Here is a 24,748-nt window from a genome sequence, read left to right on the forward strand (position 1 = left end):
CTTGATATAAGATGTTATTCACTGTTGCCACACCCTCCCTCATTATACAAATACATTTTACCTGAAAATTATTCAATCCAATGAGCATTCAAGTTTATATGGTTTGGAGTTGGAATATGTGCATAGAAATAATAATACGATCAGAATACTCACTTGCCTAATAATTGTGCACACGGTACTTCATGAGTGCTGTTGGTTTGAAGTTTATGGTCGATCCAATCACATTTGAGCTTTACTTTTCTCATCTCCCTCTGAAAAAGCTTCATGCCCAAATGGTTTAAATCCCACCCCGACCAGACTGAATTTGGTACCCGTATAAATTCTTATGAACCAAAACTAATAGAAGAATAGAAACTTTTACATGGGGTGGGGGTTTAAAGTAATGTGCGTATATTCTGTATTTGTCATCAGGTGACATTCCTGTGCATGTGTATTCCATGTATGTCGCACTGAAGTGGCTAACTAAAGGGAACTACAAACTGACACCACTACCATACGAAAAGGATATGTAAATGTCTTAACACAAAAAAACCTCTCATTATTCTCATTAAGCCATAAACAACAGCGCCTACAGTTTGCTAAATGTCATTGTAACTTTTATTGGAACCAAGTCCTATGGTCATATTACACAAATAAATCTGTTTTGCCACAATACCAGAAGTGGGTTTTGCATAAGATTGCGTAGATTACTTTATTAAATGTAGGTAGAAGGTACATGTAACAACTGAAAACTTCCTTATCAGATTTTGCAAGGTCAGTGTCAGAGTCCAGAAGTACAAAAGGAGTAGTACAACAAGGTTCCTGTGAGGCAGTACTAATCGGTGGGAAGGTGGGTCTGGTTAGTGATGGGTCACAGAGTTCAGCAGGGTTACAGTAGATGGAAAATAAACTGTTCCTGAGCCTGCTGGTGCAGGAACGAAGAGAACTGTACCGCTTGCCTGATGTTAGGAGGGCAAACTGTTGTGGCATGGATGTGAAGGGTCTCTCATGATGCCGTGCCCCCTACAGCTTTCACTGGGGGTCCACGATGACTGGGAGCTGGGCACCAGTGATGTTCTATGCGTTTTTCACCACCTGTTGCAGTGGTCTTCAGCTGTACTACTCCATGGAGGAGGAAAGATCCTCTGGACACTTCTTCAGCTGTACTACTCCATGGAGGAGGAAAGATCCTCTGGACACTTCTTCAGCTGTACTACTCCATGGAGGAGGAAAGATCATCTGGACACTTGCTGAGGATCAGAAGGAAGCTCGGTAAGAAAATGGAACGTAGTGTTGCGGGTGTTGGAGTGTAGTCAAATCGGCCAGATTTTTGCAAGCAGACCCGAGTGGAGCTTAGATGAATCTGGACTAACACATGAAACGGAGTGACTGCCTCTTACGCAGTTCTGGGAGATCCCTGTGTGGTTGTGGTGGCTTCTGTCACCCTTGATGTAATATATCATCCTGGACATCACTCAATATCAGGCAGATGCAAATGAGCAACAAATTGCAGGGGAAATGTGCTGCTCTGGACTATGCTGACCTTTCAGAATCATTGTGTGGCTATTGTCAGAGACATTCTTACCTTACTGGTTGAAGGTGAATACAATCTGATCTCCAATACCCTTCAAACCTTGATCAAGCCGGTATATTAGGAATACTTTATATTCCATAGGAAAAACACTTCAGGAATCAATAGTTGATGCTTCTTTGCCTTAAGATTACCTGACAATATCTTTAATCACTTTCATATTTCATAGTTTGGGTTGCTACTGGCTTACAATGCATAAGGCGTAATGACACTTAATAACAATTCCAATGAAATGCCTTGTGTGGTAGACTGCTTGTGTATTCCATTATTATTATAATTAAAGTGTTTAGGGTGAACTTACTCTGTTGTACTCTATCTTGTAAGCTCAATTGGAGTTTTTGTCTGGAGAAAGTTCTTTCCTCCATGCTCTTAGGAAGCAGATAGGCTTGGAAATATGTTTTTTTTTAGGAGGAAACGGTCCGATTGCTGTAGACTCCCCCAAGCCAACAAGTTTCTACGCTGAGGTATTGGCTTAATCATATTTCCCAGCTTCAATTTAACTTAAGCATTAGTCTGTTCATATCAGATGCATCTCTACTTACAAAACCACAAGTCTTTTAACAAGAGTTTTTACCAGAGAAAAACAAAATAACATAACTCTGTGCCTAGACCGTGTCCCAAATGTTATGTTAACATTAAAATAAATGTGCATCACAGATTGAGGGATCAGCTCCTAGAGAGTTAACTGCAATCATGTGGTGTCATCTGATGTACCTAAAAGGAAAGCATGAAGAAACTAGAAGTAGACCATTGTAGGGATTATGTTTATATCTGGCAAAAAGTGTAGTAATGAAGCAGGAGTCTTTCCACATGACCATGACTTTACTTTAGATCTGTGCCCTGTAACTATAGGTGCATACAACCTGTAATTAAAGCTTGGGCTTAGCCTCTACACAACCAATGAAAACACTCAAACGCTTCCCCTCATCCACCATTCAATTCATTGTCAGAACATTAAAGGCAGTTATCTCTCACTCAAAGTTAACCCTGTTTTTATCATGCGTAAAAAACAGGCATGTGCTGACGTCGTTAAACATAAGAGAAAAGACTAAATGTACAGGTCTTTGCAAGATAAAAAATAAAGATGTATTTTTCAAGAAATTACTATATTATATACAGTTCTTTGAAAAGTAAATATAATCAAACACCCAGAAAATATTATGATACAAAGCATGCCCATTGTCAGATGTTAACAAGGAGGCCAGAATTATTAGTTATGTATTTACTGAATATTGGCAGTAATCTACCCAGATTTATGTCCTTTATCCAAGACCACATATAATACAAATTATTGTCTTTAAACACATCTAAAGTTAACGTCCAAATTTTGGCATGGTTTTGGCCTGTGCATTCTACAGGAATAGGGCCCACACACCCATCACCTCGAACTTTCAGTAAATGAAACTTAGGAAATGTATCCCATAGACTTTGCTGGTTATTGTGCTTCCAAACATTGAACAGGTACAACAATCTTTGTGGTAAACCATTAATTCAGAAGATAATTAAAAAATATATTATATGAAAAAAGGAAGTGAACAAAACCATCATACATTTTTCTTGACAAGCGATAACAAATCTTTCTAAAGAATATTTCACCACACAGACTAGTTTTGCCTATTCAACATTTTAAAGCAATATATCCAGCGATGTCATCAAAATATCTAAGGGATAAATACATTCACCGGCCACTTCATTAGGTACACTTTGCTAGTACAGGGTTGGACCCCCTTTTGCCTTCAGAACTGCCTTTAATCTTCGTGGCATAGATTCGTCAAGGTGCTGGAAACATTCCTCAGAGATCTTGGTCCATATTGACATTATAGCATCATGTAGTTGCTGCAGATTTATCGGCTGCACATCTATGATGCGAATCTCCCATTCCACCACATCACAAAGGTGCTACTGGATTGAGATCTGGTGACTGTGGAGGCCATTTGCGTACAGTGAACTCATTGTCATGTTCAAGAAACCAGTTTGTGATGATGTGAACTTTGTGACATGGCGCATTATCTTGCTGGAAGAGAGCATTCTCCTCTGACGTCTGCCATCAACAAGGCATTTTCGCTCAGAGAACTGCCTCTCACTGGATATTTTTCTTTTTTTCTGACCATTCTCTGTAAATCCTAGAGATGGTTGTTCAGGAAAATCCCAGTAGATCAGGACTTTCTGATACTCAAACCAACCTGTCTGGCACCAACAACCATGTCACGTTCATTTAAATCACCTTTCTACCCCATTCTTATGCTTGGTTTGAACTTGAGCAGATCGTCTTGACCATATCTACATGCCTAAATGCACTGAGTTGCTGACACGTGATTAGCTGATAAGATATTTGTGTTAATGAGCAGTTGAAAAGGTGTATCTAATGAAGCAGCTGGTGAGTGTAAATTGCCTGTTTTACTTCCTGGACAAGAATCTTGGGATGTGCAGGCAGAGCTTGTGAGCCCTACTAGGTTTGGATATCAGAACATTGGAAGAATATGTACGTGCATTTCCTTACCATTATCCACCTGATCAAAAGTGTTTGTGATAACGGGATCATGCAGTGTGTACCGAAAACAATATTTTAGATGACAACTGTATCATTGTGAGTTTTTGAGAAAGATTATAACTTCATTACAGAATGCAGAGAAACAATACACCTTGGCTTGCTAATGGATTGTGATGACCTACTCTGTTCAAAACTTATTTCTTGCATATAGGATGCAAATTCCACAAACCTTAAAATATGGTAAACCTTTAGAAACCAAAGGTAAATGTATTCAATGCACCGGAGAACATCTTACGCATAGCACCATAGTATAGCGTTGTTCCTCGTGACATTGGCTATGTGTTTTTTGGCTGGAAGCTCATGGAGATTGTTCCGTATCATTTCTTAAAAGTTGCTGTCATTATCTAATTAGTAGAGGAACATGATTAGGATCAAAGGAGGCTATTGTAAGGCCCTAAAAATTATGTGAAAACGCATCAGTCATAATGCGTCAGTTTGGGGTTTTGTGGCAGCAAGTGTCTCCGAGGAGAACAAAGATGCAAACACATTTCTTCCTTGGCAGCAAGTCTTTGTTCACTATCTTGCGGCAGCTATTTTGTCCCTTGTGCTTTGTTTTGCTTTGGTTGGACCTGCGGATTTGGCTCGGACTCTGGCAGGCATATTGGTGGACACCTGGTTAGGGGGATCCTGTGAGTTTGCACTTTGCATTGTTGTGGTGGTAGCATTAGTCCTTGGCTGGAGTGGAGGTGCAGTGGCGGGCCGGAGGGAGAGGGGCTGTCTGGTCGTATGGGGACGTTGAGGGGAGGGGCTCTCTGTCCTGCAGTGGGAGGTGCTAAGACTGCGTCGAGTGCCAAAGACGCAGCGCAAGGGCATTCTGGGGCTTCCGCAGGACTGGGCGGGGACAGCACTAGGCCGTGGGCAGGAGGGGGAAGAGGAGGAGCCAGTCTGCAAAGGTTTTGGTCGCATCTGGGTGTGGAGAGTGGTCAGTCTAATTTTCGGAACTTGAAGCCTGAAATGAGAAGATGTAAACAAGATGTCCTTAAACCTTTAAGCGTTCAGAATTTCAATTATTTTCACAAAGGTCAAGACACCTATCAATTTTTTTAACTTCATGTCATAACTGAAGAAATCAGACAGCCTTTCACTGAAATTTGATATTTACTGGTCCAAGGATGTGTTTTTACAAATAATAAAACATTTCTTTCCATGTACATTGGTAACCATTAGCCATGTATTGTTATAATAATATTATGTTCCATACATGATGTTGTGAAGACTACTTACACATTACCAACTGTTGATGCAGCTCTAGAAATGCCAGATGCTGGCAGCGTGAGAGGAGAGGGCACAGTGGCCACCAACCACCCTGAGGGCCTTTTGATGGGGGTGACAGGCCTGGGGATCCTGCTGTGCCACTCGCGCTGGCCTTGCTCCCCCACAGGTTCAACATTGGCCTTCAGACAGGAACTTCTCCTGACCAGGGACTCATCCGAGGCATTGGTGTCCTCCTCAGAGCCAGTGGTGGATAGCGTCTCAGAGGCCTTTCCATCACCAGAGGACAGCGAGGAGGAAGTCCCAGATGGAATCCTCATCAAGCGCCCTTGCTGCTTCTGCACCACCAGACGCGCAAGGTCAAGTTGCCGGGCTCTCTTTCGTAGCTGCGCCCGGACAGATAGCAAGGCTGAACGTTCTGAGTCTATGTTCTCTTCAGACAGTAGAACCGGAATGCGGCTTTTGATCCTCAGCCTGAGGGCAGTAGATGGTAATTCGGCTTTTGACTCAGCAACACCATTGGTAGGCAATGGCCCCTTGTCATGATCACCAGAGAGAGATTTCTGTTCCAGAAGGGTTGAAATGGCTTCAGCAACAGGCTCCAAAGAATTGACAAACACCGGTGTTGGGTGGTTGTCCAGTTTGGGGGATATAACGCCACTCTCTGGGATCCATTCTGAGACTGAATGGACTTGGGGCTCTCCGGAAGGACTCTGGGTTTCCTCTTCCTGTTTCAAATGTCCATTCAGGCTAGGAGCATCTCCTTCTCGTGGTGAGACCTCCTGGATAACGGCAGAGAGGTTGCCATAGTCACTGCCCTCCTTCACCTTCTGACTGCTGGAAGACATGACGTTAAAGTGAGAGGTCTCTGCTATGTGGAGAAAGGTGCGCTCAACTTTGGCGAAGGGGGGAGATGCAGGGGCAATTGGGGTAGATGGCTTCAAGTCCGACCTCAGAGTGAATGAGAGACCCACAGGCTGTTCTAAGGGCTTTGGCAGGCTAGCATCCTCCACCACTGGCCTGTCGTTCCTAGGGGTAGTGGCAGGCTGCGTCCCCAGGTCAACCTCCATTAGGGCTTGTTCACCCCCAGTGGATGGTGACTTTCGGTTATCTCCTGGAGAGAACAGAACCAGGGTCCTAGAACCGTCCTCCAAGTCAGGGTCGGCATCAGCGACTGATGCAGGTTCCCGGTGGCATCTCGGACCATCCTCAGCCATGAGTGTGTCAGGAGCTCCATCTTGGCTGTGCTCCGTGCTCTTCTGACTGGCCTCACTGTTTGAATCGCTCTTGGTTACGTCATCGTCCCGCGGACCATGGGGCTCCGGCAGTTCGTTCTCTAAGGGCAGTGCCACCGCGAAAGTTCGTCGCTGAGGAAGGGTGCCGGTCAGTATGACGGTAAGAAAGTCTGCCCTCTTGACCTGGAGCTGGGGGAGGATATGGAAGAGCTCCTTTTCATTTGTCTGTCCTTTGATCCGGAAGTCAGGACATGGCTGAGATAGGCCGTTGTGCTCAGTCGGTGACATATTCACCTACAAATTCAATAAAATAAAATAAATTACTGTAATAGAATTAAGGTCAAAGCAACAAATTGTTAACAACACACAATTTTCTGTATTTCTTTTCACAGGAAAATAAGTATAGTAAAATTTGTGTTAAAAGAGCAGTGGGACAAATTTAAAAACTACTTGAGCAAAATTGGCCATAAACCACATTTTGCACAAGATAGTGTATGCTCAAACTATTTATCAACAGAAATATCTGCTTTATTTTGCGTCATAATTAAGTGTCCCATATATCTGTCCTAGAAACACCCAACTGTCCTATATATCCAGATGTCCAGAGTAAAAAACTGAAATGAGCAAAGCATAGATGGTAATGCTTCAACACATGGTTGGCTCAAATTAACTTAGTTTATGTACTGTATACTCAATAGCCTTTCTAAGAGCAGTGGCATATTGTGAGTTATACTGTGACACCATTTTGTACCTGTACTGAGGATGAAGGGGTTTAGATTTCTATGGTCTGTTTACACAGACGTTCAGCTATTAAAAAACAGCATCTGATATACACTGATGTACAACAGAGAAACACTTTGATTGTGTAATGTGAACAAATCTTACACTTTCAAAACGTCCATAGCTTAATGAAGACACAAATGAGGGACAAAAGTGTTTCCCCAAACCATTTAATTTAGTATTGGTTTACACAAGCTTTTTAAGATTGTCTAGATTACATACATTATTAGAAAAGGCACAAAAAAAATGCATTGCAGAGTTTTTTCCATTAAGAGCACGCAGTCCAATATCTTGTGATTTTCAAGTGTTTCCCTTCATAAAGATTTGACATATAGTATTGTATATACACACAAAAACCAACTATCTTTCATGCTACAATAGAGGAATTCAAAACCCAGTAAGCAAACTGTCAAAAGTTATGCATTTTAAAACAGTTTTTCTGTTAAAAACCCATATTTCCGACTAGTTTTGCACACTAGGAATGGAATAAATATTGAGTTGTATGTACAGTTTATATGTACATATGTTTTGTGGATTTACAAAAAATTTAAAATGCATGCTTTTTACCTGTAAATATTACAAGCAGACTGTACAATTGAACTGTGATAAAAAAAAAAAAATGCTTGTACTGTTTATCTAAAAGACACTCACGGATCACGCCTGACAAATACTGCAAATGACTGAACTCAGTACCAGTGTTTTTGTCATAATTGCATCAATCCTACTCCCATGAGCCCTCTGTTTTTTAAAGAGCTGATGAATGTAGACAATGAACAAATCAGTGTCTTTAAGTACAGAGATTTGTCAAGATGTTTTAAATGAATGTTTATAACTTTAAAAAAACATGTTAATGTATGTGACTATACTTGTGTGTTTAAATAGTGTTGGACATGGTACAACACTAAAATTGACATGATGTGCGAGACATTAAAAAAAGCATATACAATGTAGTATTTGGACAGTGAAACAATTAATGTTGTTTTGGCTCTGTAATCTAGCACTTCATATATGAAATTATACATTGACGATGGGGTGACAAAGGCAGACTGTCATCTTTAATTTGAGGGTATTTTCATCCATATTGAATTAACCATTTAGAAATAACAACACATTTTGCACAAAATAGTACCCCCATTTACAGGTTCCATTAGTAATATTAAACAAGCAGCAAATAAATGGCAAGAAGAAAATCTTGGGACAGAAAGGAACAGGTATTCCAAATGATCTATGAAATAAGGTGAAGGGGTGTTATGTCTTGGGCATGTATGAATGCCACTGAAACTGTCACTTCTTTGTTGATGATGCAATGGCTGACGGCAGCAGAAGGATGAATTATCAGGTGTTAAGAAACATCTTGTCCACTTAGATACAACGGCCTCAAAAGTCATTGAACAACACTTCACCTTGCAGCAGAACAATACCCCAAACATACTGCAAGAGCAGTGTGCAGAGCCAAGAAGTGAGAACTTGACTTGACTCTAACTGAGCAAACATTTCTCAAAACAAACAGGAACTGAAGATAGTTGAAGTACATGCCTGGAAGTGCATTACCAGGATTGACAGCATCTTTTTAAACAGTTAATTTATTTTGGTCCCCTGTAATTCATATACATTCAGGGTTTATGGATGTTAATACCCTCAGATTAAAGCTGACAGTCGGCACTTTAAACTCTTTGTCACTGTTTCATTTTGAATCCAGTGTGCTGGAATACAGAGCCAAAACAACAAAAAGTAATACTTATGGACTAGTCATTGCAGCTTGACGTAACCAATTCTTCTTTCACTACAAATACATCAACTACATGATGCACTACACCCTGTACATATAATAGAATTATTAGTGGATTTGTGTGGCATTAGGTACAGTACATATAGATGTATAACTCCACATACTGTATATCTTATGGATGTTTCTCCCCCTGCAGCAAACACTGGACAACACTGCAATTTTTCCAAAATAAATTTTGATCATGTCCTGTAGATATTACAGTAAAGGTCTCTTAACAGATATTTACACCCAGTTTTATATGGATATGTCGATGTAAACAGACAAGTTACTGTTAATAGACATGTAACTTGTGTAAAATAAGCTGTGAATAACACCTTAGTTTTATCTAAATAAGTAAACTGAATATGGAACTCCACATTTTCTGGAAAATACTTATTTGATCCGTGAGTATCCCTTTACCAGTGATAATATACAAAAGACAGAAAAAACATTGCTAAATAGAGGTTTTTCCTTTTTTATAGGTCATGCAAATACAGTTAGAAGTAAGAAAACGTTATGGTGTAATACAATTTCTCTGGAAGTCGATGATTGAGTTATTTTCAGATTTCAGAGACAACGTTCAACATCCTGCTTTGATCAAGAATAATATGGCAAGTTTTGCAAAACTGTCAACGGAAAGTACTACAACATAATCATATTTTAATAGCAGTTTTACATGTGTGCAAACTTATGTTGGGAGTTAGCAGCTACTTTAGTCCATACGGAACATTCACTGAGTAGTGCTCGGTACATGGAACAAAACGACTAGCAATGTCTTGCAGAAAATCGTTGAACCAAGCAGCGAGAAAAAAAAAAAAAAAAGCTCACAAAAAATAAGGAACAAATACGACATTCAGAGAAGGATGCTTGCTCCCTTCTTAGTGCTGTAAAGGTCTTAAATGTGATGCTTGGCTAAAGTAAATGTTGTGCATATTTTTGTTAAGGGTAGCCCTTCAAAGCATTCACCAAAGCAACCATAAAAATAAACATAAATATCCTGAATGAGAAGAAAAAATTAAAGGCTGTACGTGGTTATGCCATTTCAGAAATAGTATCATTCCTCTTCATACCGGATTCAGCAAAATAAGGAAGACAAGCCAAAAGTTGAATGATTATTACAGGAATTCCATATAATAACAGCGGAAATGTTCAATAAATGTCCAGAAGGCATTTATTGAAAAAATCTTGGAGTGTAATAACATTAGCTTACATTGCAATGTAAAGACTGTCATGTTACAATTCAAGTATTCTTAAACATCGGTGCAAATATATACAATTGCTTTCTACACTGTATACTTTTTTAACTTGGAAAATGGATACATCTACAATGCATGCTCATTACACCCCAGCTACTGTCCACCTAAATGTCCAATACCTTATTATTTGGGAATGGAGTGGAAGTGGCATAAAATGAGTGTGGAGTGGACATAAGTGATCCTCTCCAAGTATCAACCTTTCTTAGTAACCCTTCTTCAAAACGGTATAACACATTTGTTTCTCAATCATATCCTATTTATTGCGTTCCTCTTTTGCTTTAAATTTCTACCTGGGCCTAACAGTGGCCATGTTCTCCTGTTTAAGTCCTTTTTAAAGTGCAACAGTGAGGTACAGTGCTGGAGGGCTAACGAGGGAGAAAAAAGCATCAGAACAGTGTTTGCTAATGGCTTACCTAGACAGAACGCCTTCTATGCCTCTAACCTAGTCTACGTTAGTCCCTTGGAATCTGACTCGTTCATCAGATAAATGCAATGTCAGGCTACAATTCATAAAACAGTGAGCTGTGTAACAATACAAGTGATGGGCTGATATTTTTCACAAGACTTCTACAGGGTAACAATTCAAATGAAATCTCTAGAAACACAAGACAATGAAAGTATTCAATTGAAAATACATCTTTCAAATGATTTTGCTGAGTGTGAATTATATGCAGCTTGAACTGCATGTGCCTGATATATTTTGAAACCAGTGTCTATCATAGTTTCGCAGAACCTTAAACACAGATCCCGAATCTACCCAGTGTTGGGTGATCTGATCCAAAACAGCTTCCACCACAAGCAGGACAACCGCAGCCTCTCAGGCCAGATAATGTACATTTTCCTCAGTGAGAATTCAGACACAGCAACCAGGACTGACCCTAGCCTTTTCCCTCAGTGAGAATTCAGACATAGCAGCCAGGACTGACCCTAGCCTTTTCCCTCAGTGAGAATTCAGACATAGCAGCCAGGACCGACCTTAGCCTTTTCCCTCAGTGAGAATTCAGACATAGCAGCCAGGACTGACCCTAGCCTTTTCCCTCAGTGAGAATTCAGACATAGCAGCCAGGACTGACCCTTGCCTTTTCCCTCAGTGAGAATTCAGACATAGCAGCCAGGACTGACCCTAGCCTTTTCCCTTAGTGAGAATTCAGACATAGCAGCCAGGACTGACCCTAGCCTTTTCCCTTAGTGAGAATTCAGACATAGCAGCCAGGACTGACCCTAGCCTTTTCCCTTAGTGAGAATTCAGACATAGCAGCCAGGACTGACCCTAGCCTTTTCCCTCAGTGAGAATTCAGACATAGCAGCCAGGACCGACCCTAGCCTTTTCCGGGTCCCTATGTTTGATTTGTTTGAAGAGCCCCTTGACAGTGAATAGAAATAGTGTTGTTTTAAAGTTAATTTCTTGATGCATACAGAAACATTTGCAGTTTGCTTACATTTTAAAAGGTTGGCATCAGGCAAAGACAACATTCAATTTAGTAATATATTTACCTCAATTCTGCAAATTCTACAAACGCCAACATTTCTCTCCAACCCATATGTCAAATGACATTATTGTTACAAAAGTTGATTTCCTGATTTACAAGTCTTATCATTAGTAACAACCCTGATCAACCCATGATATCTTCCACTACTGACTCTCAGTTGTAAGTTGAGATCCTGACTGATTAGGCTGGAAGGCCTAGGCACAAGCCTTTTTCCCAGTGTTCTGGCCAGTCCTGATGGTGGCTTTGCTATTGATTCCAGATAGACAAAATCTACAGTGAGTTTAAAGTCTTAACCTGAACATCTTCCCGGGAAAGACCACAATGTAACCTTTCACTGAAAACAGTACATTTTGCTGTAACACCTTTTCCATGACTCGGCATGTCAACCGTCATAACACTGTTATAAGAATAAAATCTCATAACATGCAATGACGCTTAACTGAACGAACAATTATCGCTGTTTATAGCAATTAACTGTACAGTTCCACCATTTTGTGCATCAAATCACGTTACTGTGACAACATGTTCAAAACTGTCATGTCATGACAACATGATTTCAACATAGGTGCAGACAGCACGTCATGCCACCAGTAAGAATTATTTAATTTGCAATACTTCAAAGCCACAGAAAAACTTAGACACATACTAATGCTATTGTTATTGTTAGTGGACACTGCCTTCAAGACTCCACTGTGGTCACAGACATAATAAACTATTCTGAAGTCAATCAGGATTTGAAATGAAACATGACACTGAATATCAAAGGCAGGTAGCCTATTAGTTAAAGCATGTGAACAGTAACCAAAAGGTTGATAGATTCCCCAATCCAGCATGGTGAAAAATCGGTTGTTCAGTCTAAGACAGTTAACTCCAATGGTCATAGTTACGGTCATTAAAGGAATAGTTCAACCTAGATAAATATTTCGGGGAAATAACGCTTACCTTGCGACAAGGAGTCATTTTTCACAACAAGCCATTATTCAACTTTCTCCCAACTTGGAATTAGCATTATTAGCATTATTTGCATTGTCCCAATTAATGAATTGAAACTGTAAGTCCCAAAAAACAAGAACTGCTTCGAAAGCAGAAACCTGCTCTACAACACTTCTGTTTAAGACTAGTGGTGTTATTTATCTCAAAGAACCATTTGATGTGGTATTCCTCGAAATAAACACATTTTTCAACTGAACTGATACATCCGGTGTTAACCTGTCAGTTTTGTTCGCAATGGAATCAATTTGGAAAGTTTAGTTGCAACTTTGTTGACCACCCAGAAAAACAACTTAGCATTTGCTAGCCACCGATGACATCATTGCCGAATAACAAAGCCTGAGTGCGGGGGCTACAGAAAATAGTTTGCATAGTGCCAGTTTGAAGTCACTTAATTCCGCCAGCTGTTTCATCAGTATGCGGTCAAAAAAATCAATGCTATCGCAACAGATGAAGTAATTTTGTGTTTTTTTAGTTAGTTTCTGCTTGCTTTTGTTTTTCGAGATGCACAGTTTAAATTAATGAATTTGGACAATGCTAATAATGCAAATTCCAGGCTAGGGCAGAGTTGATTAATGGCTTTTTGTGAAAAATACTGTATGCGCCTTCAAGAATAACTCAGTGTAAGCATTATTCCACTCAAATATGAATCTTTAAAGCAGGATATTTGCAATAAGGCCTTTAATCTACTTTACCAGCAATGTTACTGCATCTTGTCTGAAGTAAGATGATGTTTGGTGAGTCAACATTAACTGCTAGTTTCTCAATTGTCCTAACTTTTACCAGACACTCTTATCCAGAGTAACTTGCAATACTGAATGCATAAATGTTTTTTGTACTGCCCCCTGTAAGATTCAAACTCACAACCCTGGCTTGACAAGCACTCATGCTCTAACCAACACAGCTAAACTTTAGATAGCACCTTCTTTTATACTGGATGCAGATATATAAAAATCGTATCTAAAACTTACAATGCCTGTGTGGAAAAACATAAAAGCAATACCAAAATTCGACACTATCCCTTTATCATTAGCTACCATTAGAAGCCGTAACTATTTTTACAATGCCTTATATATAGTAGGACCAGCGTTAAAACACAATTATAAGACATTATCTACACAGGGGCAGTCTGCAATTGGTACATACAGCTTTGTTAATTAATGAGAAATTTATGAGATATAACCATTACAATATAGTAATAATAATTTCTCAACAGTCCTTGAAGACCAAGTGTGTTGAATTTAGGTAGTCACAGAATTTATCTGTGAATAAAACTGTGCAGTACCTGGGGTACTCCAGGAACGGTGTTGCCTATACCTGCTGTATAGCCCCAAAACATGGTTAGACATGGTTAGTGTGATTTCAAGGTTTATTCTTGCATTCATTTCTAGCACTCTATTGTTAGTGTTTTTATTTTGTGAAGTCCAATTTGTGCAAGACGAATCCTCCGAGTCACATCTCATTAAGACGCTCAGCCTCTTATTACACTGCTTGTTCAACCGGGAGAACCCATTCACCAACTACGAGCTAGAGCATTATGAGGCAAGGTGACCTTGTTGGCCACAATTCTGAGCCAATTTACTTCATCCCATGCAAGGTGCAACAAGGGATTGAACTCCTGGCAATGGCAATGCTGTACTGCGAGGCAGTGACTATAGCACTACATTAATTGCTCCGTCTAGGAATCTGTAAGTTAGGTCCTTAGCACAGTCCCTCAGGTGTTAACCAACTGTAGATTGCCCCTTAAAGTGTTACCGAAAGCATTCCCTCACGTATACCCTTAAAATGATGCATCGCCATATGACCTGCACTTAACAACAATCACTCAAGCCTTCAGCGTGAATGGAAAAATACAAAAATGAAGAGTAACAGTCTTTTAGCAGTTCCAGAATTGTTATTTCTGCTTTTCACAGCTCCATTGAATGAAGAGACCTCAAGTTCACCCTTCCCCCAGTTTTTATTCAAACTGTACCCATTTTCGCGACACATGCAACACTGACATTGCAGGAAGCAGGCTTTTTAGAGTTTATTGCGTGAAATAATATTTTGCCGTCAGCACTTTTCTCTTCTTCCTACATTTTTCTAGACAGTTCTTTGAACTGGGTGTTTTAGTTCAGCATTTGTGTGTGTAAGAGACAGAAAAAATATGTGTTTGTTTGTGTTCTAAACATCACTCCAGAACATGGCTCTTTGGGTTACACATCTTTATGTGTTAACATGTGTATATGTTTATATATAATGGGTGGGTATGCTTATGCACAGATTCATTTTGGCTTTCTGGGTCCCCCTCCCTCAGCTTGCGTTTTTGTTCATTAGTTTGGCCAGCATTTGCTGAATTTGCGTGCGGGACACGTTCAGAACCGAATGCCTGCTCCGTGGGCTGCCTGGGCTTTGTAGGGGAGCATGGCGCCGGCGTGTGGAAGCGTTCATGTGGGCGGGACTGCTCTCGGCTGATCGGCTCCGCTGGATAAAGGATCCGCCGGGGTGCGGATACTGCTCTGTCTCCAGTGTGGATGAAGAGAAGACATAGGAGGCCAGCCTCCGCAGCTGATTGGGCCTCGGGGGCTGCCTTTCATCCTCCAGCTACAGAAAAGACCAATCAGAAAACAGAAGCAGGGGCATTAGGGCAGAGAGGGGAGGGACAACCATGACATGATAACAGCCTATTGACTTAGAATAAATTGGGTTATGTTCCAAAACTCAAGAAATGACTCCTTTTCCTTGTAACCTCTCCTATTTCCTTATTAGAAAACTGAAAGAAGTAGATGGTTGCGTGTAACAGAGAACAGCTCTTGAAGAACAATGACACGTTTTTCCAACTTGATGTTACCTGGTTTCTCACCCTAAAATAGATTTGTGCCTACAGAAAATGTAAACCATGGTTCAGTTTAATTTGAAAAGCAATTACAAACTTTTTTTAAATCGTTTTTTTTTTTTATTGTTATGCTTTATTCAGTATAGGGCCAGCAGGGAAAGATATGGTAAAGTTTTTGTTGAAAGAGTAGTGGGCTGGATTAAAAGCCATGCTGCAGCAGTACATGTGCACTGGAGGCAGCTATGCAGTCGCCTGGACCACCCTAGGAAACACCATTACATTACTTATTACCGCTAACAAACAAATATATTTTTGTGGTGGGGGTGTGTGATCTTTTTTATCTTAAAATCTTGTGAAATCAACAAAATATTTGCTTTGACATTGCTTACTGGTGATTTGCTCATACATGTTGTGACTAGTGTCAGGTCCTAGCTATGAGGATGCATCTAGGCATCTCTGCACAGTTGCTCTTAGTTTTCTCCAATTAGAGACAGCTGAACATTGCTGCCTCTCATTGGGGACCCTATATTAGTTGAATTTGTACACACCACTGTGTGGATCATTGTTTGTGCTTTGTGTGCTGTTTTAATTGCAGTTATAGTGCTCCTTTGTTTTGCAAGCTACAATTAAAGGAATGTCTTGCCACCACTCTGTGCTTATGTCCTGCCTCTTCGACTGTGACCGCTAGAATAGTTTGAATTTAACCCACTGCACTTTTCAGGAAATTCTCTCCTCTCTCATCCCACTCTCAGTAAAGCATAATGCCAACAGAAACACATCTTAAAAAAGCTCCAGAAAACTGAAAATGATTTGTACCACTATCTACTTTGAGGATAATGAGCAATGTAACATCAAGTTTAGAAAAGTCAAATTCTTCTTAAACTATCCAGTTCCCTTCAGGTCGGTAGATAAGAGGTATGAAGGGTCACAAGGAAAGGGATCCATATAAAATGCTGGAACATATCTTGTCAAACAGCTCTTTGTCCCTGTGTGCATGCTTTGAGGGTTCACTGATGCCAGAGAAATAGGTTGGGTTCATCAACACAAGGTTAAGACAATGTGGGATTCCACTCAGAAGTGTTAACAAAAAAAATCATGGGACCAGAGTTTTGCTAGTTTAAACCACATTAGCATGGACATCGTGACCATTTGTCAAAATTGTAAAGCTTACAAACTGTCTTTAGATATATTTTTATAACATGTACAGTACAGGCCAAAAGTTTGGACACACCTTCTCACTCAATGCATTTCCTTTATTTTCATGACTATTTACATTGTAGATTCTCACTGAAGGCATCAAAACTATGAATGAACACATGAAATGATGTACTTAACAAAAAAGTTTGAAATAATTGAAAACATGTCTTATATTCTAGTATCTTCAAAGCAGCCACCCTTTGCTCTGATTACTGCTTTGCACACTCTTGGCATTCTTTTGATGAGCTTCAAGAGGTAGTCACCTGAAATGTTTTTCCAACAGTCTTGAAGGAGTTCCCAGAGATTCTTAGCACTTGTTGGTACTTTTGCCTTCACACTGCGGTCCAGCTCACTCCAAACCATCTCGGTTGGGTTCAGGTCCGGTGACTGTGGAGGTCAGGTCATCTGGCGTAGCATTCCATCACTCTCCTTCTTGGTCAAATAGCCCTTACACAGCCTGGAGGTGTGTTTGGGGTCATTGTCCTGTTGAAAAATAAATGATGGTCCAACTAAACGCAAACCGGATGGGATGGCATGTCGCTGCAGGATGCTGTGGTAGCCACGCTTGTTCAGTATGCCTTCAATTTTGAATAAATCCCCAATAGTGTCACCAGCAAAGCACCCCCACACCATCACACCTCCTCCTCCATGCTTCACGGTGGGAACCAGGCATGTAGAATCCATCCGTTCACCTTTTCTGCATCGCACAAAGACACGGCGGTTGGAACCAAAGATCTCAAATCTTAACTCATCAGACCAAAGCACATATTTCCACTGGTCTAATGTCAATTCCTTGTGTTTTTTGGCCCAAACAAATCTCTTCTGTTTGTTGTCTCTCCTTAGCAGTGGTTTCCTAGCAGCTACTTGACCACGCAGGCTCCTCTTAACAGTTGTTCTAGAGATGTGTCTGCTGCTAGAACTCTGTGTGGCATTCAGCTGGTCTCTAATCTCAGCTGCTGTTAACCTGCGATTTCTGAGGTTGGTGACTCGGATGAACTTATCCTCAGCAGCAGAGGTGACTCTTGGTCTTCCTATCCTGGGGCAGTCCTCATGTGAGCCAGTTTCGTTGTAGCGCTTCATGGTTTTTGCGACTGCAGTTGGGGACACATTCAAATATTTTGCAGACTGACTGACCTTCATTTGTTAAAGTAATGATGGCCACTCGTTTCTCTTTACTTAGCTGATCGTTTCTTGCCATAATATGAATTCTAACAGTTGTCCAATAGGGCTGTTGGCTGTGTATCAACCTGACTTCTGCACAACACAACTGATGGTCCCAGCCCCATTAATAAGGGAAAAAATTCCACTAATTAACCCTGAAGTAGCACACCTGTGAAGTGAAAACCATTTCAGGTGACTACCCATGAAGCTCATTGAGAGAACACCAAGGGTTTGCAGCGCAATCAAAAAAGCAAAGGGTAGCTACTTTGAGGAATCTAAAATATTAGACATGTTTTCAGTTATTTCACACTTTTTTGTTAAGTACATAATTCCATATGTGTTCATTCATAGTTTTGATGCCTTCAGTGAGAATCTACAATGTAAATAGTCATGAAAATAAAGAAAACGCATTGAATGAGAAAGTGTGTCCAAACTTTTGGCCTGTACTGTAGATTAATAGAATGACAGTGAAGTAGTTATGCCATGTTTTGATTGCAAATCTTTATACAGCTACCGCTTCCAGTCATTCTGAAAAGGGAAGCTAATGCTTGTTGAATAGTGGGAAGTAATGGGGTATTAGAATCGTTCTTGTCTTAACCTTGTGTTGAACCTATAGGAAACAGGGAGAGGAACATTGTACTGTTAGTGCTACTGTAGCATTGCCATTACAGCAGAGGCTTTAGAGTTTTAAAAAAAATTATTGAAAACAATATTCTACAAAACATTTGAGTAGGTTGCCAGATTGGAAGAAATTGAGAACAGGTTTTCCCATCTCATAGTCGAGGCACAGTACACACATTACCCAAAAATGACGTTTAAAACACACATAATTTAGAAGCACATTAAACCTGGGAAAATGCCTCAGACAGATTCAGATTTCATTGCACAACATGTTGCTAAAAGTCTGGAGAATCACCAATGGATGATGCAAAAAACGAATAACATAAAATATATATGGTCTCATCAAGCACACAACACACAAACACACGACAAATAAAAAGGGGATAAATATGGCTATACAAAAAAGGAGGAGTTCAGAACAGAAACTCACCAAGAAAGAAACAAAACAACAGAAGTAAGGACTATCCTAAACTGTGCTTACCCCAAAACACCACTTTTTGTCTTCGCTTGTTGTTCCCATGGCACCCCTCGCCTTTTCTCTTCAGGTGTGTAAACTTGGCATACTGTACGTTTAAGCCATATGTTGAGCAAAGGCATCAGTTATGTCATGGAAGAGGACGCAGGGCAAAACAAAATGAGGATCCTTGATCATGTTCGCGACAGTGAGGACCTCCGTACTAGGTACTTGCAGTGAAATCACAAATGATGTTGGTTATTAAAACCGACAGTCTGCTTGTGATGTTGGTTTTTGATTTTACACAGCAAGGAAATACCACTGGCGAACAGAATGGGCACATTCGTCATGTGGTTTGAAGGCCCCTTGTGGATGCAGGTTTTTATTCAAACCAAAGCCCTGAGCAAAAAATTTTTTTAAACATATCTTGTGGATATAATAGTCAGAATAGAATGTTTACAAAACATGTGAAAATTTTTGTAGTAATCAAATGTGAACAGAACACACGCAAACCTGCATTATACAAGAGTCCTTCTGGACTGGTTTTTAATTGATGTAGTGCTAACTGACCCTAAATTCACAGGGCTTATACTGTGTATTAAGGAAACAATCTGTACGAATTGTAGACTAGACAAGACATGTAAGGCAAAGTAGAATAATGAACATTTCAATAGCTAAGCCAACTAGAACATTTTGTTGCAATATAATTATTTTGGGATGTCAACCTGTGTTTCGATCATACATATTTAGTCATATATTTCACCACTAGAAAACAACAAATGCTATTGCTTTTTAACTAAGTAGCTAATTCCGCAATGAAAAGAAATCTGATTGAAACATTGTGACATCTAAAACAGAAAACCATGGCGCAGCAGTAGCTCTCCAAATTGGGCCACGACATACCATTTTGCGGATGCATGGGGGATATTTACTGTACAATTCTTTTTTGAAAAATTAATGACTACATCAAAATGACTTTAGGGCTATTAAATGTATTTGGCATTGTATCTTATTAAAAAAACCTTAGACAGGTCAATAAAAAAAATATTTTCTCGGACACTACATAATGGTGAAACTAACATTAAATGTCCGCCTGACAAGCAATCATAATGTGGAAACCATACACAAATGTCAATGTTTCGCAATTTTATAACTACTAAAATGAATTACCAGATTTTTACTTCTTGGTACAATTATGATAAATGGGTAGCTGGTACACTGGAACATCATGGGAATCAACCCAGGGGTATAGACAAATGACTGATGTTAGCTTTTGAAAAAAACAATCTAACATTAGTCACGTTAACAAGTTACCTTTTTAAAAAAAACAAGTTTGGCTAGGTAAATATTATGTACAATTATGGGAACTGGGTTTGTTCTTAATTTTTTCATACACATCAGTAGAAACTATTACAGAAACCAAGTATGGATTTTCAAAGATGCAACCTTTTACATTTTCTTCCAGGCTGAGCGACTCCAGTCAGAGGAAATTAGTCTGGAAATAAGACAGTGATTTGTTTTGTTCTGAGTAGTATCTCTGGTATATCATTAGACCAAGCCGGAGAGCTGCCATGACGCCATCAAACTTAAAGGGAGGAAATACTGTCAGTCATCAAGGGGAACAAACTGACTGCAGGTGTCAGCTGACTGATCTACAAAAGTAACCAAGCTTCAGATATTACGCCTCATAATTATTTAGATATCAGTCAGTCCCAATTTTACCACAATGCAATGCATCCTCTTGAACACATCCATTATTGCAACAAAGCACCTAGTATGTTTACTGCAGTTTAAACACAATGACTACTTCAGCAAGAGTGGCTGGAGATTAGTGATCAAGTCTATTTGTCAACTACAATTCATACAAACGTGCTTTAAAAATACTATGCATGCTACATAAAATGTGTATAGGTTGGTAAGTCTGTAATGAAGAGAATGCAGAGGATTGGTTGAAAATATATCATACTAAAATATTTTAAGATGTTATGGTCAGTGTGTTTTAGTAATTAAATATTTGTAATCTGATTTTGCAAACCATGTTTTTCCTCAGTTGTTGGTGTGGCCATAAACCTATACCTGTATCTGGTTTTAATCTGATTATATGACCTTACTTCAACGAGAAACCATATTTTATTGAACATTGTAGAAAATGTTTGTATGCTAGTAAAAAATATACATGTATAAAAGATATATGCATAAAAACAACATATTTCTTAACCCTTTAAGAAATATTGAAAAAATTAAATTTGAAAAGGCATCCTTCCAATGCAACATTCTATTTCAATTCTAGCAAAACCAGGTAATTAGTGATAAATTCACCATTGTTTATATAGAGGTATTTTGAAATAATCACGCATATTTTCAACTGACTGAACCTGAAACCTCAGTAACTACTGACTGACATTTGGGTCTGATGCTAAATGATCTGTTGTCGTACCGGTAATCACCAATGTTTCATTCACCTGAAGCTGGGTCATATTTTAACCTTTCATTATCACCCAAAAAGAAACACTGAAATAGGGTTTGCAGATCTTTTGACCAGTAAAGTGTCACAGCTAAACAATTCTGCAACAAACAAACTTAAACTACATGACAATGCAATACTGTTAAACAGCAGTTTCTTCTTTTTTTTAATGTATGTAAATCATTAGTTTACTTGGCATTTCCTGAAGTGGTGCCCTCAAGTGTTGGAGTACAATTATTACATCACAGGGTTGATGCAGAGGAATTACAATTAAACAATGCTACTAAAAATAAACAGTGCTACAGTAGTACTGTAGCACTTTATAAGCAATGTATGACACATCCATATGCATTGCATAAACATTCACAGGTATTCTGTTTTCTTGTCAGCATGCAAAGTTAATGTAAATCAGAGTTCTCAAACTATGGTATACAGTTCTTATGTTATCATGGTCCTTATTTGGGATCTCAATAAATTGAATCAGGTATGTCACTGTTGGGAGGAACCCGAAGCCTTAGCATTATGACACCGTGGAGTGTAAGGGATCATGGCTTTGGATTTGGATCACACGTGATTGGCTGCTCCTTGAAAGTTAGCAGTGTGGAAAACTGTTTTTCACAGTAGATCTTCAACATAAAATAATTATAATAATACCTATATAATTTCGTGGAGAAGTATATGTATGATTTCATTGGGAGAATTACTACGATAGGTATGTTAACTAACTTCAATAGTCAACCAACATTTGCTGAATGTCTTTCATAAAAAGACTTGAACATTGCCTATATTATAAAGCTCTGGAAAACATTAAGAGACCACTGCACCTTTTTCTTTCCTTTCCAAAATAGTTGAAAAGGAAAGTTTTGAGTGAGGAACAGAAGCGTTCAATTTGCAGTGGTCTCTTAATTTTAACCATTCTGTTACCTTCCTTTTTTACTTTTTTGGAAAGGAAAGAAAAAGGTGCAGTGGTCTCTTAATGTCTTCCGGAGCTGTGTGTGTGTATATATATATATATATATATATATATGCCATTTTGCTGATGCTTTCCTCCACAGTGTTTTACAGACTTGCTTACACAGGATATATGGGTGATACCGGGAATCAAACCCACTATTCTGCAAACACCATGCTCCACCAACAGAGCCAAAGAGGACCATATATGATTTGAGGTAACCGGTAACTTAGTCACACGTGGTGGTAGTGGCCAAGTATGTTTTTTGTACACTGATGGGAAGGACATGGGTTCAGTATGTAGAAACCATTAGAAAATGTAAGGCACCATCAGGTCCTATTTGTTTTCTGTTGCAAAACGTTAACTCTACCTAGTGTCATGCTAAACATGAGCCAGCTTTCCGAATGCTTGTTACATAACTCCACCCCTAATACAGGCATAGAACACAGAATTCAGTCTGGATATGGACGGTCCTAAGTCCAGTCTAATTTTTTAGGCCGGTCCTAAGTCCCATCCCATCACTACAGCCTAAAAGAATCAACAGTTCAATGTTCATATGTAAGGCAGCGTCTGATCTGATTCTGATTAAGCGACGTCTTCCATTCACACCGTAGCGTTGCAAAAACAATGATCAAAACTAAAAGTCATGGGCAAAATCAAACTGATGAAGAAGAACGATTTGGGGCCTACTGACACAGAAAAACGTGGTAGCACTTTACTTGAGCACCAAAAGACAAGTGTATTTCCTCAGGCATAAGCTGATGTCATGCCAATAAGAAAGTGAATGACAATGACAACTTCGTCAGGTGGGCTCAGGTGAAGTGTTCTAGGAAAAATGGTGCTCCCACCCCTCTCCCCCAAAATTCTTACTGAGAATTCTGGAAAAACAGGAAATTACGGGGAAATGATTGGAATCGAGCAACCTTAACCCTATTCCCATGTTTAGCGATGCATGTTAATGGACATCCAAACCAGAGAGGGCACTGCACAGCTCATCTTTACATCATCTGGATAGATTAACAATAGCACCTAATGCTTAAGGTGGGTCACATCCATATTGTGTAAAGATCTGTCGCGCATTGCGGCAGGCGATCCAGCTCTGTGCCGACGGCCATGAACATGCAAGGGGAGGAGCTTTCCTCTGCCAATAGGCCAGGCTGGTCTCTTACCGGTCTTTGGGGTCCAATGGGCTCCGAGACCCTTCTCGGGGGGCGGCCCGATGGGAGGGAGTGACAGGGCGACATTGCAGGGCTTCCACCGCTTCGTCTGGAGGCTTCCTCCTCGGTGAGTGTGAGCAACCCCCGACTGCTGTGGGTTGTGTGATTTGTCTTGGGCCGCACCACCATATCTGTCCAAAGACAGAACAAAGGTATTATTTGGGAAACCCGAACCCATTTCCACTCATGGAATTATGATTAGTTGATCCTAACATTGTTTGCTTGAATGTTTTGATTTCCACACTGTCCTTTTTTGTATCTGTGATAGATGGATAACCAGGTCAGCTTGTATCTCATTTGTTTGTATCTCATATATCTTAAAACACCATGTAACTTTTGTGTTGTAAATTGTGTGTATTCTTTCCCTAAATTCTGTCTACCACAAGGAGCACAACTACACTAATTGAATTCTGAGTATATGTACATTTACCAAGCAATTAAAGGTGATTCTGATTCTCAGGACAAATGCATTTGCTGGGATGTGTAGTGTTGGCCATTTAAAGTCAAACATCCCACTATGTTTAATGTCAGAGACAAGCATCACAGTCAACTCAAGTGAACACTTGAATTTTGATGCCTTGGAATTTAAAGATGCAGTCCGGGACATTTGCAAATAAAAAACTTTAAAATCCCACTTTGGGCTAAGTGTCTAAAATGTTCTTTACATATGCAGAATCTATAAGTGGAATCCCTATCACACCACGGTCAGCTTTGTAAGTCCATGTTTGAAAGAAAGTGGTTTCCATTATGGGCCGCAGATACAGTACACACTTTGGGATCTGTTCTGGATCAACATGGGCACTTTTACAACCAGTGGCCAAAAATCCCGAAATGCAAAGTGGATCCAAATAGAACAGAAAAGGTGGTATAAGGTGGTCCATTTGTCTGTGATGCAGTCTAAGATGCACATGTAAACTCTGTAGCGGGAGTTTGAATCTGGCCCACTGCTCTTTCAGCAGAAACTCACTCTGTCTTTCCCAACTGTCTTTATCAATAAAAGCTGAAATTCTTGAAA

At 39.7% G+C, this 24,748-nt stretch overlaps 1 protein-coding gene across 6 annotated transcripts in view; it reads right to left on the minus strand.

Moving 5' to 3' along the window:
- Positions 1–2,320: 2,320 nt before the first annotated feature.
- Positions 2,321–24,748, minus strand: part of ttbk1a (tau tubulin kinase 1a) — a 57,944-nt gene continuing 35,516 nt past the window's right edge. For 5 of the 6 annotated variants that reach the window (XM_010898574.4, XM_034294156.1, XM_034294155.1 and 2 more), the window contains 3 exons: positions 23,686–23,864; positions 5,346–6,862; positions 2,321–5,070 (listed from right to left, as the gene is read on the minus strand). In XM_010898574.4, coding sequence (XP_010896876.2) covers positions 4,638–5,070; positions 5,346–6,862; positions 23,686–23,864 — 2,129 coding nt within the window. In that variant the 3' untranslated portion in view covers positions 2,321–4,637. Of the gene's footprint in view, positions 5,071–5,345; positions 6,863–9,571; positions 15,436–23,685; positions 23,865–24,748 lie in introns of those variants that run through there. The other variant, XM_020049869.3, reaches the window with a different exon arrangement.

This window comes from Esox lucius, chromosome 9, assembly GCF_011004845.1.
Source record: "Esox lucius isolate fEsoLuc1 chromosome 9, fEsoLuc1.pri, whole genome shotgun sequence".
NCBI lineage: Eukaryota > Metazoa > Chordata > Actinopteri > Esociformes > Esocidae > Esox > Esox lucius.